Source organism: Hypomesus nipponensis, chromosome 20 (assembly GCF_054491055.1).
Source record: "Hypomesus nipponensis isolate SF chromosome 20, ASM5449105v1, whole genome shotgun sequence".
Taxonomy (NCBI): Eukaryota; Metazoa; Chordata; class Actinopteri; order Osmeriformes; family Osmeridae; genus Hypomesus; species Hypomesus nipponensis.
This window is the reverse complement of record NC_140380.1, coordinates 7,525,519-7,539,686: the sequence shown is the minus strand read 5'-3', so window position 1 is coordinate 7,539,686 and position 14,168 is coordinate 7,525,519. Positions and strand designations below refer to the sequence as shown.

The following is a 14,168-nucleotide window of genomic DNA, read 5'->3' as shown; positions in this document are numbered from 1 at the left end:
GAGAGAGAGAGAGAGAGAGAGAGAGAGACAGAGAGAGAGAGAGAGAGAGAGAGAGAGAGAGAGAGAAAAGCTAGAAAGAAGAGATACACAGCTTTTACAATCCCACATATCAGAGAGAGGATTAGTGATGGCCCTTATGAGCTGAGGCAATCAATTACTCTGTGACAAAATGCAAACTGTCACACACAAACACACACACTCATACACACACAACTCGGGCAGACAGGCTAGGCTCCTGTGGTACTAGGCGGAGACCCCGCTGAGAATACCAACATCAGAGAGGGAGAGACTGACACACACACAGCCTAATTGAAAGGGAAAGGAAGTGTAGTGTGTGTGTGTGAGAAAGAGAGACAGTGGCAGAGAGAGAGAGAGAGAGAGAGAGAGAGAGAGAGAGAGAGAGAGAGAGAGAGAGAGAGAGAGGGTGGGCGGGGTGTGCGAGGATGACTAAGTGAGAGACTGATGGAGGTTGACTGAAGCAGAAGATATGTAAGAGACAGAGCATGTTGTGTCTTTGAGCAGGTTTGAAAAGGAAAGAAGAGAGCAGGAGAGACAGAAGGAAAGGTGGGATGTAGTCAAAGAGGAAGGATACAGATAGATTGGCGTTAATAATTACATGTGTGGACCCTTCACTGTGGACTGCTTTGGAAACACTGTTTAACCTGAACATTCATGCCAGTGAAGCAAAGTGAATTGAAATGATATGTGGAGGATGAGAGCAGACGGTGAAAAGGGGATAGTAATGGTCTGTGTGTGTGTGTCTGCGGAGCGTGTAGGGGGGCGGGGCCATGAACATCTTCCTTGGATTTTGCTGCGGGAGCACAGTTGCCATGGTGACTGCATCCAGTGCAGCAGAACACAGATGGCTGTGCTCTCTCTCTCTCTTTGGCTCCCCCCCCCTCCTCTCTCTTTCACTATCACTCTCCCTCTCTCTCTCCCTACTTCCCTCTCTCCTACGTCCTCTCTCTCGATCTACCCCTCTCTCCCCCTCCATCTCCAGAAATCTTGGTCTATCAACAGCTAACAAGACACACCACTAACCTCCAGAACAGGTGTACGCACGTGTGGGTGTGTGTGCATGTGCATGAGAGGGCTCGAGACTGCGATATTCCCCACACACTCTTAGTCATGAAATATTCAGCTAAGTACAGGTGTTCACTGTTTAGTAGGGGCCTTATTCAGCGATTTGCCCAAGAGAGATCCACCTTGTCTGGATCCAGACCTTTGCTCGGTGTGTCCATGGCTAAAGAGAACAGGGCCCAACTCGTCAAAAGGTTCTAACCAAGATTGGCAGACTGAAGGGAACCTGGTGGGTCTTAGCTCTGCTGAATAGTTGGGGTATTATGTCGTAATGGGGCTTTGGTTATTATGGGATGGAAGCAGGGGAGGCCGGATCTGAGCAGAGAGCCTTAACTAGCTTATTGTGTTTCCAAAGAATAGGAATTATGACTAATTTGAAAGCGGAGCTTTTTGCGATTAACCGTGGAGAGCCCACAATTGTGAAACGGTGAAATGTACTCCTCGTGTACTTTTGGACTCGCACATTCAGTATATGACGTTCAACCAATTTTGGGGGGGTATACCTCACTTTCCAACTCAATCTTCAAATACAAAACACTCCATATGGTGTATATTGCATCTCCCTCCCTCCCTCCCTCCCTCCCTCCCTCCCTCCCTCCCTCCCTCCCTCCCTCCCTCCCTCCCTCCCTCCCTCCCTCCCTCCCTCCCTCCCTCCCTCCCTCCCTCTCTGTTATTATATTCTCTCTTTTCCACTCTCCCCCTCCCAGCTCTCTCTTTACTAGCTGCTCCAGCATTAACAATGGTGATGATTGTTCTACCAAGTGGTGTAACTTCAAACTCAGACTTTGGCCTCCCCCCCCCCCCTCTTCCCTCTCGTTATTTATTTCTCCCCTTCTCTCTCTCCCCCCCAGATAAAGATTTTACTTCTATCACTTGAGCCAAGATTAGATTTAGTTGGGAAATGAGTCACCGAAAAGTCTCCCGTAAGCATCAAGCCAAATCACTGCCTGAAGAGACGACCAGTGAAGTAAAGAAGAGAAAGAAATTGGGAATATTGACGTCGTCACTCACTCCCGAGGCCGCGGTGACATTTACCCTCCGGATCAATGCGCCCCCTCGCCGCTCGTCACTCCGCCCCTTCCAACTCCTTCACCTCATATTGGCTGCGACCGCCACCAGGCATTTTAATCAACACTCCTCTCTCTCACACACACACAGAATACTTACCCATCCATTTTGCTGACAGGGTAAATAGACGGTCGCTTCTGAAGCTCTCCGCAGCGTTGATGAGCAGACCTGGTTTAGGAACACGATGGACCGGATTCACCTGCTCCAAATACACGGAAAACATTAGCCAACAAATCTAACCATTAAGGGTTTTCAAATCCATGGTCGATGAACATCCTTTCATGGAGAGATATCGTGTTCAAAAGTTGCACTTCATTCATAAAAAATAGGAGTCTTTTTTATAAAAGGTTTTGTGTGTTTGTACGTTATGTTCAACTGGCTTCTTGAACTATCACCTTTTCTCCCTGTCCCATGGCTTCCTGATAGACAGCAAAGCGATAACTGAGAGAAAAAGCAGCCCCAATCCGATCTATGGCGACATCTTGTGTCCAGAAATAATATCATACAAATGTTTACAGCTGTCAATAACCTTATTGGTGTTGACGCCACAAATACGGGCTACATGTTACAGCAGGGGCGTAGACAGAATTTTTTGGGAGGTACTTCAGGTACAACCGATACTTCAGAGAAAGTCTGCTGCTGTGCTGGGTGAGATAATAGCACTCAAGTTTAAGAATTTGACTTGCACAGGGTCTAGTATGATGGATGATTAATTAATAATCTTGCTGCTTTCATTTAAAGATTCATGACTCCTGTTCTCCCTGAAGGGTGATTTCTCTGAAGAGGACATCGGCCTAATCAGCTTGTTGTAAACATGTTTGAAGACAAATCACAAGCACTGCTATCTAGGACATTGTATCGGGCGTTTGACCAACGGGTATTTAATTGGGTCACACATTCCTGCACAGATCAAGATAATTACCTTCATCCTCACATCAAATGACAGCACTCCCAAACCACACCACCATGTTCATGCAACGGTCACTTAGGTGAACTGCATACTGACAGATTACATTTTCTAAAAAAAATCTTTGGAATTTAAGGAGCGTGGCGCTCAGTTTCAGCCCCGGCTTTGACTCATCCGTTCGACAAGAAAACAACCCAGTCATCACATCACCGCAGATCACGCAGCTGTGCCTCACCAACTCCCCACAAGCTCCCAGAACACACCCAGGGAAAGAGGTCATCTGTGAGCACAGTTTTATTATTCACATGATATTTTTTTCCCCTCTGTGAGATGTTAAATAACATGGAGTCCATTCACCTTATGGATTCAACATTCCAGGGATGAAAGGTGGACTTGAATCCTGTTCTCTCAGTCTTCTGTGGTCTGTCGTCTCCTGCGCGTCTTCCCTTCTTTCCGTCACGTACCGTTTCCCCCCTCCCTCGGACCCGTTCTGCCTCTTTACTGTTCTATCTTTTCCTCCATCTAACAGCCCACTTCTCCATGCATGTTGTTTTCTTTCGCTCTCCCAAGTTTCTCCACTTGTTGCAGTGTCTTCCCTCTGCTCTGTTCAGAGCGTGACGCTGGATCGTTTGCTGACACAGAAAGAGACACGGAGAGCCTAACACAAAAACTCTGTGTGACACGAGAGAGAGAGAGAGAGAGAGAGAGAGAGAGAGAGAGAGAGAGAGAGAGAGAGAGCAGCCTTGGTGACTAGTGAGAGGATCGGGGTGAATGGCAGGTCCTGAGGTGATAACTCACATGAGAGTCCTTCTCCAGAGCTTAGGGAGGACTCCAGGGAGCATCTCAATGCTTGGTTTGTCCTCTCCTTGTCTTATGGGACACAGATCCCAGCCACTGACGTACATGAACCTTCACCCTTCACACACAACTGACCCCCCACACGCACCAGGGTCAGCACACACCAACTGTCACCAACACAGAGCCTCAGAACACCCGCAATATTTCAATGAGCTCGTCAACTTCAAACAACAATTCACCCTTTCACGCCAAATGCGGGTGGGGATTCAAAGTGTTGTTAAGTCACACGGGCGTACGCTAATAACCTACGTTCTTGGAGCCGAGTGCATCGAAATGTGTGTGGCTTCCTGTGGGTTGAAGTGTAATACAACGTTCACATTCTTTCAGCCCCCCCCCCCCCCCCCAGTCCTCTCTCGCTCCCTCTTAGTAAAAAAATAATCTCCTGAGCCTCTGACTGCAGCCAGCAGCTCTGTTCCGTGGCAGACAAGATGGAGGGATGGAGGGATAAATAAAGGGTGGGAGGGAAAGAGGAGAGCGGCCGGTATGAAAGGAGAGTCTGTGTGGACAAAGTCAGTTCCAGGGGGGGGGGTTCTTATTTCACTGTGACACTGGCCAAACGGACTCGCCGTAAACAAACACCGTTACCACGGGGACGGGATATGAACGTCCACCGGTTTCCACCCTCCCGGCGTCTCACGCTACCGAGGGAGCGCGCGCGCGCGGGGGGGGCATCTCAACGGCCCGTCGATGCTTCCTCTCCTTCCAGAGAGGGTGTCAGAGAGAGGGCTCAGAAAAGTCTGGAAGCATAAGCCTTCGATGGACACCAATTATCAATATCTTCCCGTTGGGACACGGTGGAATTGGGACCTAAATGTCCTTTGCATTCCCCAGACTATATAGACAGGAGCCTAGTATTCAGATCAATTACAGTCAGACAAGGTTATTTGACGATACTGCAGATTACTTACTGGTAGTGGAAGGAAGCAAGTCTAGACTATAGAGACTCACCCCGGACACAAAGAGCTCTCTCCGATGGAGGTGCAGCCAGATTGCCACCCAGTCTGACAGAGGCAGAAATAATAGATGAGGCGAGGCAGAGAAGAGAGAAGGGAGGCGAGGCAGAGAAGAGAGAAGGGAGGCGAGGCAGAGAAGAGAGAAGGGAGGCGAGGCAGAGAAGAGAGAAGGGAGGCGAGGCAGAGAAGAGAGAAGGGATGCGAGGCAGAGAAGAGAGAAGAGAGGCGAGGCAGAGAAGAGAGAAGAGAGGCGAGGCAGAGAAGAGAGGCGAGGCAGAGAAGAGAGAAGAGAGGCGAGGCAGAGAAGAGAGACGGGAGGCGAGGCAGAGAAGAGAGAAGGGTTCCCCTGTGAGCGGACGCAACCTAGACAACACACACCTCTCTCTCCAATGTTCGTTTCGCGTGTGTGTGTGTGTGTGCGTGGGAGGGGGGAAGGTTCAATGACAGAGAAGGCTGAGGTGGAAGACCACACTTTATTACAAATAAAATATAGGACATACTCTTTGAACTGAAGGTTTCGAGAATGTTCCGGAGGGGGAATGTTCCGGAGGGGGAATGACATTGGAGTTCCGACCACCCCGTCACACCCACCTGATGGAATGGGCGACGGAGTGCCAAAGCATCACCTCTATCCTGAAGTAACAGCAGTCAGATGATGCGCTGTAGAGACAGTCTTTTGAGCATATTCATGACTGAAATGGCTTTAGAATTTGTGTCTGACCCCACGAGAAATAAATCCCTCTCCATGGATGCAAGGTAAGTCCATAGTCACCCGAGTCCAACTTCAAGACAAAACAATAACAAACAAAAATTTAAGACTTTAAAAAGTAGACTCTTCCCATGGGATTGCTCGACTCCATTCTCTCTCTCTCTCTCTCTCTCTCTCCATCCGCGCTCCTTCTTCCCTCTCTCTCTCTCTCTCTCTCTCCCTCTCTCTCTCTCTTCCTACCCTTCTCCCCGCTCTCTTGGGTTAAGAGTTTGCTCGCTTGTCCTGTTCCTCCACGCTGGCTCGACGGCCTCTGTCTCCGAGCCTCCTGAAGAACGACATGATCCCGGAGCCGTCCGGCCTCTCCAGGGGCCCCCCCGTCCCCGGCCTCCCATCCGGCCTCTCCAGGGGCCCCCCCGTCAACAGCCTCCCATCCGGCCTCTCCAGGGGCCCCCCCGTCCCCGTCCTCCCATCCCTCCCCGTCTCCGACCCGGACTTGGACCTCCGCGCCGCCCCGCGCCTCTGAAACAGCTCCCCCAGCGAGAATCGGGCGGCCGGAGCTCCCCTGGTCTCGTCGAGGGAGTACGTCCGGAGGAAAGGCGCCCAGGACGCGGCCCTGGTAGCCGGGCAGTCGGGGAGGGACGACGAGCCTCCCTGGGGGTCCGTCGGGGCGTTGGGAAGGCCGGGCGCTTTGCTACGCCTGGGGGAGAAGGGCGAGAGGTAGCCGAGAGGAGACAGGGGGCAGAGTTCCTCCTCCGACATCACCCTGCCCTTCAGCAACACGGCAGAGGGGCAGGTGCTGGAGGGCCGGGAGGGGGTGACCGGTAGCGCCCAGATGCCCTCGTCGAGGAACTCTGCGTGCGAGGTGAAGGAGTGCCGGCGGCTCGGGGTGTGCTTGTTGTGGCGCTGGGGCGTGCCCGTCCGGGAGGAGGGGCCGGGGCTGAGGATGGTCCACGGGGAACCCGGGTTCCCCAGGCTGTTCCGGAGAGCCAGGTCCACCTCTCTCATCTCCTGGGGGCGCGGGGTGGAGGGGGCGGTGGCCGGCGCGTCTGGAGGGAGGCGGGAGGCGGAGGCCTGGCTGGCGAGCAGGTTACCTCGACTGTTCTGGAAGTGAAGCACCTTCCGGGACACCTCCCTTATCTTCTGGGCCTCCTCCTTGTTTCCCCTGTCCTCCTCCTCCTCCTCTTCTTCCTCCTCCTCCCTCATCCCCTCCCGCAGGTCCGACCGGGCGCCCGGCGTGTTCCGGGCGGGCCGCCGCCGCCGCCGGTCGGAGCTGGTCGGCGTGCGCTTCTGGTCAATGGAGGCGGCCCTCTTGTAGCTCGGCCGCAACCTCTGACCCTTGGGGGTCAGCTTCCCCTCCGCGCCGCCCCCCGCCGCCGCCTCCTCCTCCGACGTCTCCCTCACCTCCTCCGCGACCTCCACCGCCCCCTCCCCGTCCGCGCCGGCCTCTTCCACTCTCCCCACGGCCTCCGGGGGGCTCCGGGGCGCCCGTGTCCAGCCCTGCCTCCGCCTCCGCAGCCTCCCCTTGTCGCTCTCCGTCTTGGGCCGAGCCTCCGTCCCTCCGCCGGCCTCCGCGCGGAGGGGTTGAGCGCCGGGGACGGCGGCGTCGGCGGGGGAGGGCGCGACGGGGGGCAGCGGGCCGGGCCGCTGGGCCCCCGTCCCTCCGCACCTTCCTCTCCGGCGGGAGGACAGGAAGGTGTGGAGGACCGACTCCAGGTCCGCGGCGTTCAGGTCGGGGCGGGGCGCCGCCTCGTCCAACGCCGAGCAGGTGGTGGTGGAGCGGCGCTTGGCCGCGTTGAGGCGCTCCCTCTGCAGCCGCCTCTGCTCGGCCGCCTCCCGCTCCCGGTTCTCCTGCGGGGCGGGGGAGGGGAGGAGGGGGGTCACAGGTTCTCAGAGGTATGCAGCGGATGTGGTATTTATAAAATATTAGCAGGTAGAGTGAATGGAGGGATAGGAGTGGCTGTAGAAGGTCAACTCAGCGTAGGAGAGAGTTAGAGAGAGACACATCGAGAGCATGAGACAGTCAGTCTTCAGTCTCCCGCGTGTGTGTGTGTGCCCTACGCCGACCTGCACGGCTCTGTTGAACCTCTCGCAGAAGCAGTGGAAGATGAGGCAGCACTCCTCCAGCTGGAAGGCCCCGGGGTCCTCGCAGAAGAACTCGGCCACGGCGCGGCTGAGCGAGCGCAGCTCCATCAGGGACGCCTCCACGTCTGCCAGGCGCGCCTCCGCCCGCTGGGGGGGGTCGGCGACACGGTCACACACACACACAGATGTCGTTTCACACGTAGAAACACCGTGCAGTATCACACATTACATGTCGTCATTTACATTTTTTCACAGGAAGTACAGGGACGTTCCCCCCCACCGAGGCAAGTAGGGTGAAGTGCCTCGCCCAAGGACAATGTCATTTGGCAACTGGAAACCTTCTGATTAATAGCCCGCTTCCCTAACCGCTCAGCCATCTGAACCCCCACATCACACACACACACACACACCCCACCAAGCGGTCTCACATACTCAACACCATGGAGTGTCACACAAGCACACACCATCATGCTGTTGTGTACACACACACACACCCCATAAAGTGTCACAGATACATGACACACGCCATTGCTCCGTACACAGAAACCTCAGCTCGAGGGAGATGACTGGCGCCCGCACAAGACAACAGAATGCGTGACACACGCCAGCCATCGGGGTTCCAGGACGCCTCACCATGAGGAAGGTCTCCATCTGTTGTCGAAGGTCTGGATGGTTGTTGGCCTCCATCTTGGCTTCTTTCACCTTCTTCACCTCTCTGTGGAAGTCCGACTCCACTTCCTGTTTGTGGATCCTGACCATACACACAAAACATCTAAACAAAGATGGCACTGTCTAACACTAACATATTCACTGGATTGCCCCAAACCTTAGAGTCTTGAACAAAATATGGCCTACCTTGCAGCCATTCCAATGTGTTCTAACTGGCTGGGAAACTCCAAAAAGGCCACATCAATCTCCTGGGCTTGCTTGTAGAAGGAGGAACATGGCAAAGTTAGAGGCAGGTGATAAAAATCAGTCTACAATGAGCTCCCATGGCAACGATGCTAAAGGGCTCGTTGTCCAGTTTACCATGGCAACGTAGTGCATGAGGTTCATTCCAGGTTTGTTGGCCTTGGTGTCCACGAGCTTGAGGAGAGAGGTCATTCTGAAGCCAATGGCACTGCCTGCATAGCCACCCTGGAACACACACACACCACTTTCAAATACTTGGGTGTCCTTGATTGGTCTTTACCACTACAGTGCAATCGCAGGATCCGTCTCTGATAGGCTGACGGCGAGGCTATGGGAACTGGCCCAGGTGACTGGTGGGAGGGTACTGACAGCGTTCATGTAGTTCCCAGCCTTCAACACCAGGCGGATGATGGAGTGGAGGTCGTCACAGTCCAGCAGCTCTGGAGGGAACAGACACACAGACATGGGTAGAGAGGGAGAGAGAGAGAGACAGAGACAGAGAGTGAGGGAGAGAGAGAGGGAGAGAGAGAGGGAGAGAGAGAGGGAGAGAGAGGGAGGGAGAGAGTGAGGGAGAGAGAGAGAGAGTGAGGGAGAGAGAGAGGGAGAGAGAGAGAGACAGAGAGTGAGGGAGAGAGAGGGAGGGAGAGAGTGAGGGAGAGAGAGAGAGAGTGAGGGAGAGAGAGAGGGAGAGAGAGAGAGACAGAGAGTGAGGGAGAGTGAGGGAGAGAGAGAGAGACAGAGAGTGAGGGAGAGTGAGGGAGAGAGAGAGAGTGAGGGAGAGAGAGAGGGAGAGAGAGAGGGAGAGAGAGAGGGAGAGAGAGGGAGGGAGAGAGTGAGGGAGAGAGAGAGTGAGGGAGAGAGAGAGGGAGAGAGAGAGAGACAGAGAGTGAGGGAGAGTGAGGGAGAGAGAGAGAGACAGAGAGTGAGGGAGAGTGAGGGAGAGAGAGAGAGTGAGGGAGAGAGAGAGGGAGAGAGAGAGACAGAGAGTGAGGGAGAGAGAGAGAGAGGGAGGGAGCGAGAGAGAGGGAGAGAGAGAGACAGAGACAGAGAGACAGAGAGAGAGGGAAAGAGAGAGAAAGTGAAGCGTGTGTGTGTGTGATACCGTTGGCAGCTTGACTCAGGACAGCGATGGACTGCTTCAGCTCCTCCATGAGGGGGAAGAACTCCTCCCTGAGCATCAGCGTCCTCAGACGCTCCTCGTAGCTGCACACCAGACAGGAACCTCATCATCCTCATCCTCCTCCCCCTCCTCCTCATCATCATCATCCTCATCATCCTCATCATCATCATCATCATCATCATCATCATCCTCCCCCTCCTCCTCATCATCATCATCATCATCCTCATCCCATCTCCACCCTGACCCGGATCAAACCGAACCCCAGATCTCCCTGGCACTTAAAACACAGAGAACGCCCCCCCTCCCCCAGCATCACCATCATCACATCCGCCCACCATCATCATCATCAGTACTACCCCCCCACCACCAGCACCAGCATGGTCATCACCATCATCCAGCCGTATCTGAACTCACGCTGGAAGTCTGACCAGGTGCACCATGAAGTGATCCGCCTCGGGCAGCAGGGAGACGTCGCCCCTGAACGCCAGAAGCTGCTTGATCTGGAGAAACACCCAACGAGAGCATGCGATCACTACCCCTCTCACTGCAGTCCAGACCTCGCTCCATACGGACTGCTGGAGCCCACATTGTTAGTGGTTCACTGCACCCTCTACAGGCCTGGCGGGCATGGTGCCTTATTGGAAGTTTGATTTGACTTCATCCATTTTGTCACTTTGAACAACTTGTACACCTTGTACAACTTGCTTCCCTCACCTCCCCTTCAGCCTCCCTCACCTCCCCTTCAGCCTCCCTCACAGCTTCCCTCACCTCCCCTTCAGTTTCCCTCCCCTTCAGCCTCCCGCACCTCCCCTTCAGCCTCCCTCACCTCCCCTTCAGCTTCCCTCACCTCTCCTTCAGCCTCCCTCACCTCTCCTTCAGCCTCCATCACCTCTCCTTCAGCCTCCCTCACCTCTTTTTCAGCCTCCCTCACCTCTTCTTCAGCCTCCCTCACCTCCCCTTCAGCCTCCCTCACCTCCCCTTCAGCCTCCCTCACCTCCCCTTCAGCCTCCCTCACCTCCCCTTCAGCCTCCCTCACCTCCTCTTACCTCCCCTTCAGCTTCCCTCACCTCCCCTTCAGCCTCCCTCACCTCCCCTTCAGCCTCCCTCACCTCCCCTTCAGCCTCCCTCACCTCCCCTTCAGCCTCCCCTTCAGCCTCCCCTTCAGCCTCCCCTTCAGCCTCCCCTTCAGCCTCCCCTTCAGCCTCCCCTTCAGCCTCCCCTTCAGCCTCCCCTTCAGCCTCCCCTTCAGCCTCCCCTTCAGCCTCCCCTTCAGCCTCCCCTTCAGCCTCCCTCACCTCCCCTTCCTCAGGCAGCAGCTTGCAGAGTTCCTTCAGCTTCCCCGCGCCAAAGCGGAGCCAGTTCCCCTGGCGGATGTCCTCCAGCACCTCCTTAACGGGCCTGCGGGGGGAGCCAGAGACAACCACGACACAGTCACAAGACAGTCACCACAGCCAAGACACCACGGTTCCCACAACAGACCAGCCCAATCCTTAAATGGCTAAGGCGGTTTGCATGAATGTGTTCAGATTAAACGCACCCCAGTAGGCACCCTCATAGTTTCAATTGCCGTGCTTTGCATAGAGCACACTGGTGCACATAGGAAATGGATTTGGTAGTCAAAACGAAAGATGAGTGAACCTTTGAGTGAGACAATGATAAAGGGTTGTGAGTGTGCAAGGCATCATACTGTATGCCAAAGGAACACCTTGGATGAAGGGAGACTGCTGCAAGGAAAGCGAAGTTGAATACACGATCATATACTAGTCTGAAGTAAGGCAGAAGTGTTTTTCCAATATGGAGTGACATCAGACGATGATCCTACCTTGTTCTTCTGTATTTATTAATATTAAAAAAATACATATACATTTAATCGCCAAGGCAACCGCTACGATTAATCGGCCTTTAGATATACAAAAACAGCTGGAAAACACACCGGCTTCGACAAAACATCTGGGCCGAAGTGAAGGGTGACAAGGTTATGTGTGAGCATGTAGCGGTGAAAGTTACAGGTGGTAGAGCGTTGTCATTTCCTCTATGATGGATTACCACATGCCCCAGCGGCTTGTCGGGCAAAGCCCCACTTGTTTGACCAGGGTCACTTCAGATATGGGCAGTGCTTGCTAACGTATGACACAGTGGAAGCAGGCAGTGGCTGGACATCCGGATGACTGACATGATTCAGACATGCTTCAGAGAGAAGTCGACCCGCGCAGACTCACCTCACATCCTAAACGTCAGCAGCGGCGCATGTTTGTTTGGCATCTTTTCAAATTGGCTTCCCTTTTCTAACAACGCCTCTCCTAAACTCTGCCTCGTGGCATAGCTCGTGGAGCACCTTTTCATTTGACTTCTCTTTCTAGAAATGTCACTTTTTGGCCCCTTATCAGCTGTTCCTTCTTCCGGCACCTTCTCGTCTGTGACTTTGTCCTCACCTCTTAAACTGCTTCAGAAAGATCCCCACATTCATGCTCTTCTTGGAATTGAGGATTGCGACCTGAAAAAGAGAAAACATTGACTTCATTTTTTTCGGCCACATAGTTTACGGAGCAGGGCTTTTACAGCCACATGGCCTAAACTATGGGGAAGCCGATCAAAGCAGTTATCATTTAAGTATTGTTAACATTTCCCCACTTCCTCATTTATTGTGCCGTTTCTATGGGAACAGCAGATGATTAGTTCCTATTCAGTGGAGGGTTTCCATGGGAGGTGGAGCATTTAAACGGGGAAAGCTAACGAACCCACGCAAAATGCAACCTAATGAATGGTCAGGTTTTGCATTCTCTTACATCACGGCTTGTGTTCAACGAGTAATTCACGCGAACCTTTTGTGAATAAGGGAATAAGCCCTTACAATAGCCTTATCAACGAGCCTATGTGTCATTCGAGGTGGGTCCCGTTTAATAAGAATCGCTCTATGAATCGATGACAATATTTTATCATGTCACTGTGTTGGGTGGTTCTGACGTATCTTGTGTTTGAAATCCCAGTCGGAACAAACCTTGGGGGCAACAAGGTGTTCCACGCCTCAATCAAATTGTCATTTTTTTTATGTATTTACTAAAACATAGCAAAGAGACGATGATGTGTTTCAAATAAAAAGCCTTTGGATTGTGTTTTGGGAGACTCTTCCTGCCAACCGTAAGCCCCCCCACACACACACACACACGCACACACACACACACACACGTCACAGTGGGGCTGCTCACCGCCTGAGGGGCCTGCAGAGAGGGGGCCCTGCCCCGGACGCTCTTCTGCAGGAAGCCGTTCTTGTGCTGGGAGGGGCGGCTGTCGGCGTGGCTGAACAGCTCCTCGATGCAGCGGGTGTCCAGCACAAAGTCCTGCTGCTTCCCCTGGGCCGTGAACACGTTCCTCTTCCCCAGGGCGCTCTGGCACGGGATGGCGTCCCAGTTGATGCTCCGCATCTTGGAGCGCCGCTGCACGCTCCGGGAGAAGGAGGAGTGCGCCGGCGGGGGGGAGGGGGCGGGGGGGGCAGGAGCGGGGGCGGGGGGGAGGGGGGGAGGCGCGTGGACGGGAGGGTCCTCCGGCGCGTGCGGGGAGAGGTGGGAAGGGTCAGGGGGAGGAGGCGCGAGGATGGCGCTATCCATCAGCATCTTCTGGAGTCGAGACTGCAGCCGGTAACAGAGAAGAAGACAAACCGTCTGATGAGGAATGAACTGGCACAATGATGTACGATTTTGAAAAACGCCAATGCAGGTTCTGTCAACTCCCACCTCCTCTGTTACAAATCATACTTGTTGTGTATGATGTACCTAAAACTGTCCCAAAAAGTCATTGGATCACTGTCACAATAATGTCAACCAGTCCCCTTCCATACAGAACAGGGCCCTGTCATCACTTAAGCAAACATATATTCTGGGGGATTCTAGTCAACCTAAGAAAGGACATTAGACCAAACTGTCATGAAGCAAAGTCCAATACCAAAGATGAGAAACGCTATCTGACACATTTGCATGGTCATATCCACCAGAGCCATGAGAGAAGTAGCCTACAGTAGCTTTGTTGAAGTCAACAAAAGTCCAACAAAAAGACATCAGGAGGAAAAGATGCCTTTGAATATTGAGACTTTCTAAATGTGTTGGGACTGAGAAATATAATAATTCTGTGTACATAAAAAAGATATAGGGCACAAAAGAGGAATGAATTAAAACATTTGTGGACGTTTTACCTCATATTTACTAATAATAATTTACACCTTATATCTTAAGACATGTATCGACGTCGAAGGCCACATGATTTTCAAGCCACAGCAAACAGCTATCCCCTATCTGCATGAGATGAAATGCGGTTTTCCTGACTTTGATTATATTGCATAGAACTATTAGCCTGGCATCGCCAGATCCATTAGCGTATGTTAAGGGTGCGCATACAGTACTTACCAAATGCTGTCCACAATCAAACAAACGGCGTTTTCTCTTGGACTTTTCAAACTGCTGACGAGCTGACACCGATACCGCTACC

The 14,168-nt window shown here is 53.2% G+C and overlaps 1 protein-coding gene across 1 annotated transcript; it reads right to left on the bottom strand.

The window, feature by feature from the left end:
- Nucleotides 1-5,320: 5,320 nt before the first annotated feature.
- fhdc3 (FH2 domain containing 3) lies at nt 5,321-14,132 on the bottom strand. Its single transcript, XM_084683944.1, has 12 exons — nt 14,087-14,132; nt 12,896-13,315; nt 12,122-12,183; nt 10,985-11,087; nt 10,104-10,189; nt 9,672-9,772; nt 8,939-9,009; nt 8,687-8,794; nt 8,513-8,583; nt 8,291-8,408; nt 7,640-7,804; nt 5,321-7,423 (listed from the first exon to the last, which is right to left on the bottom strand). The coding sequence occupies exons 2-12, from the start codon at nt 13,298-13,300 to the stop codon at nt 5,837-5,839; spliced, it is 2,877 nt and encodes a 958-aa protein (XP_084540070.1). The 5' UTR covers nt 13,301-13,315; nt 14,087-14,132; the 3' UTR covers nt 5,321-5,836.
- Nucleotides 14,133-14,168: the final 36 nt, after the last annotated feature.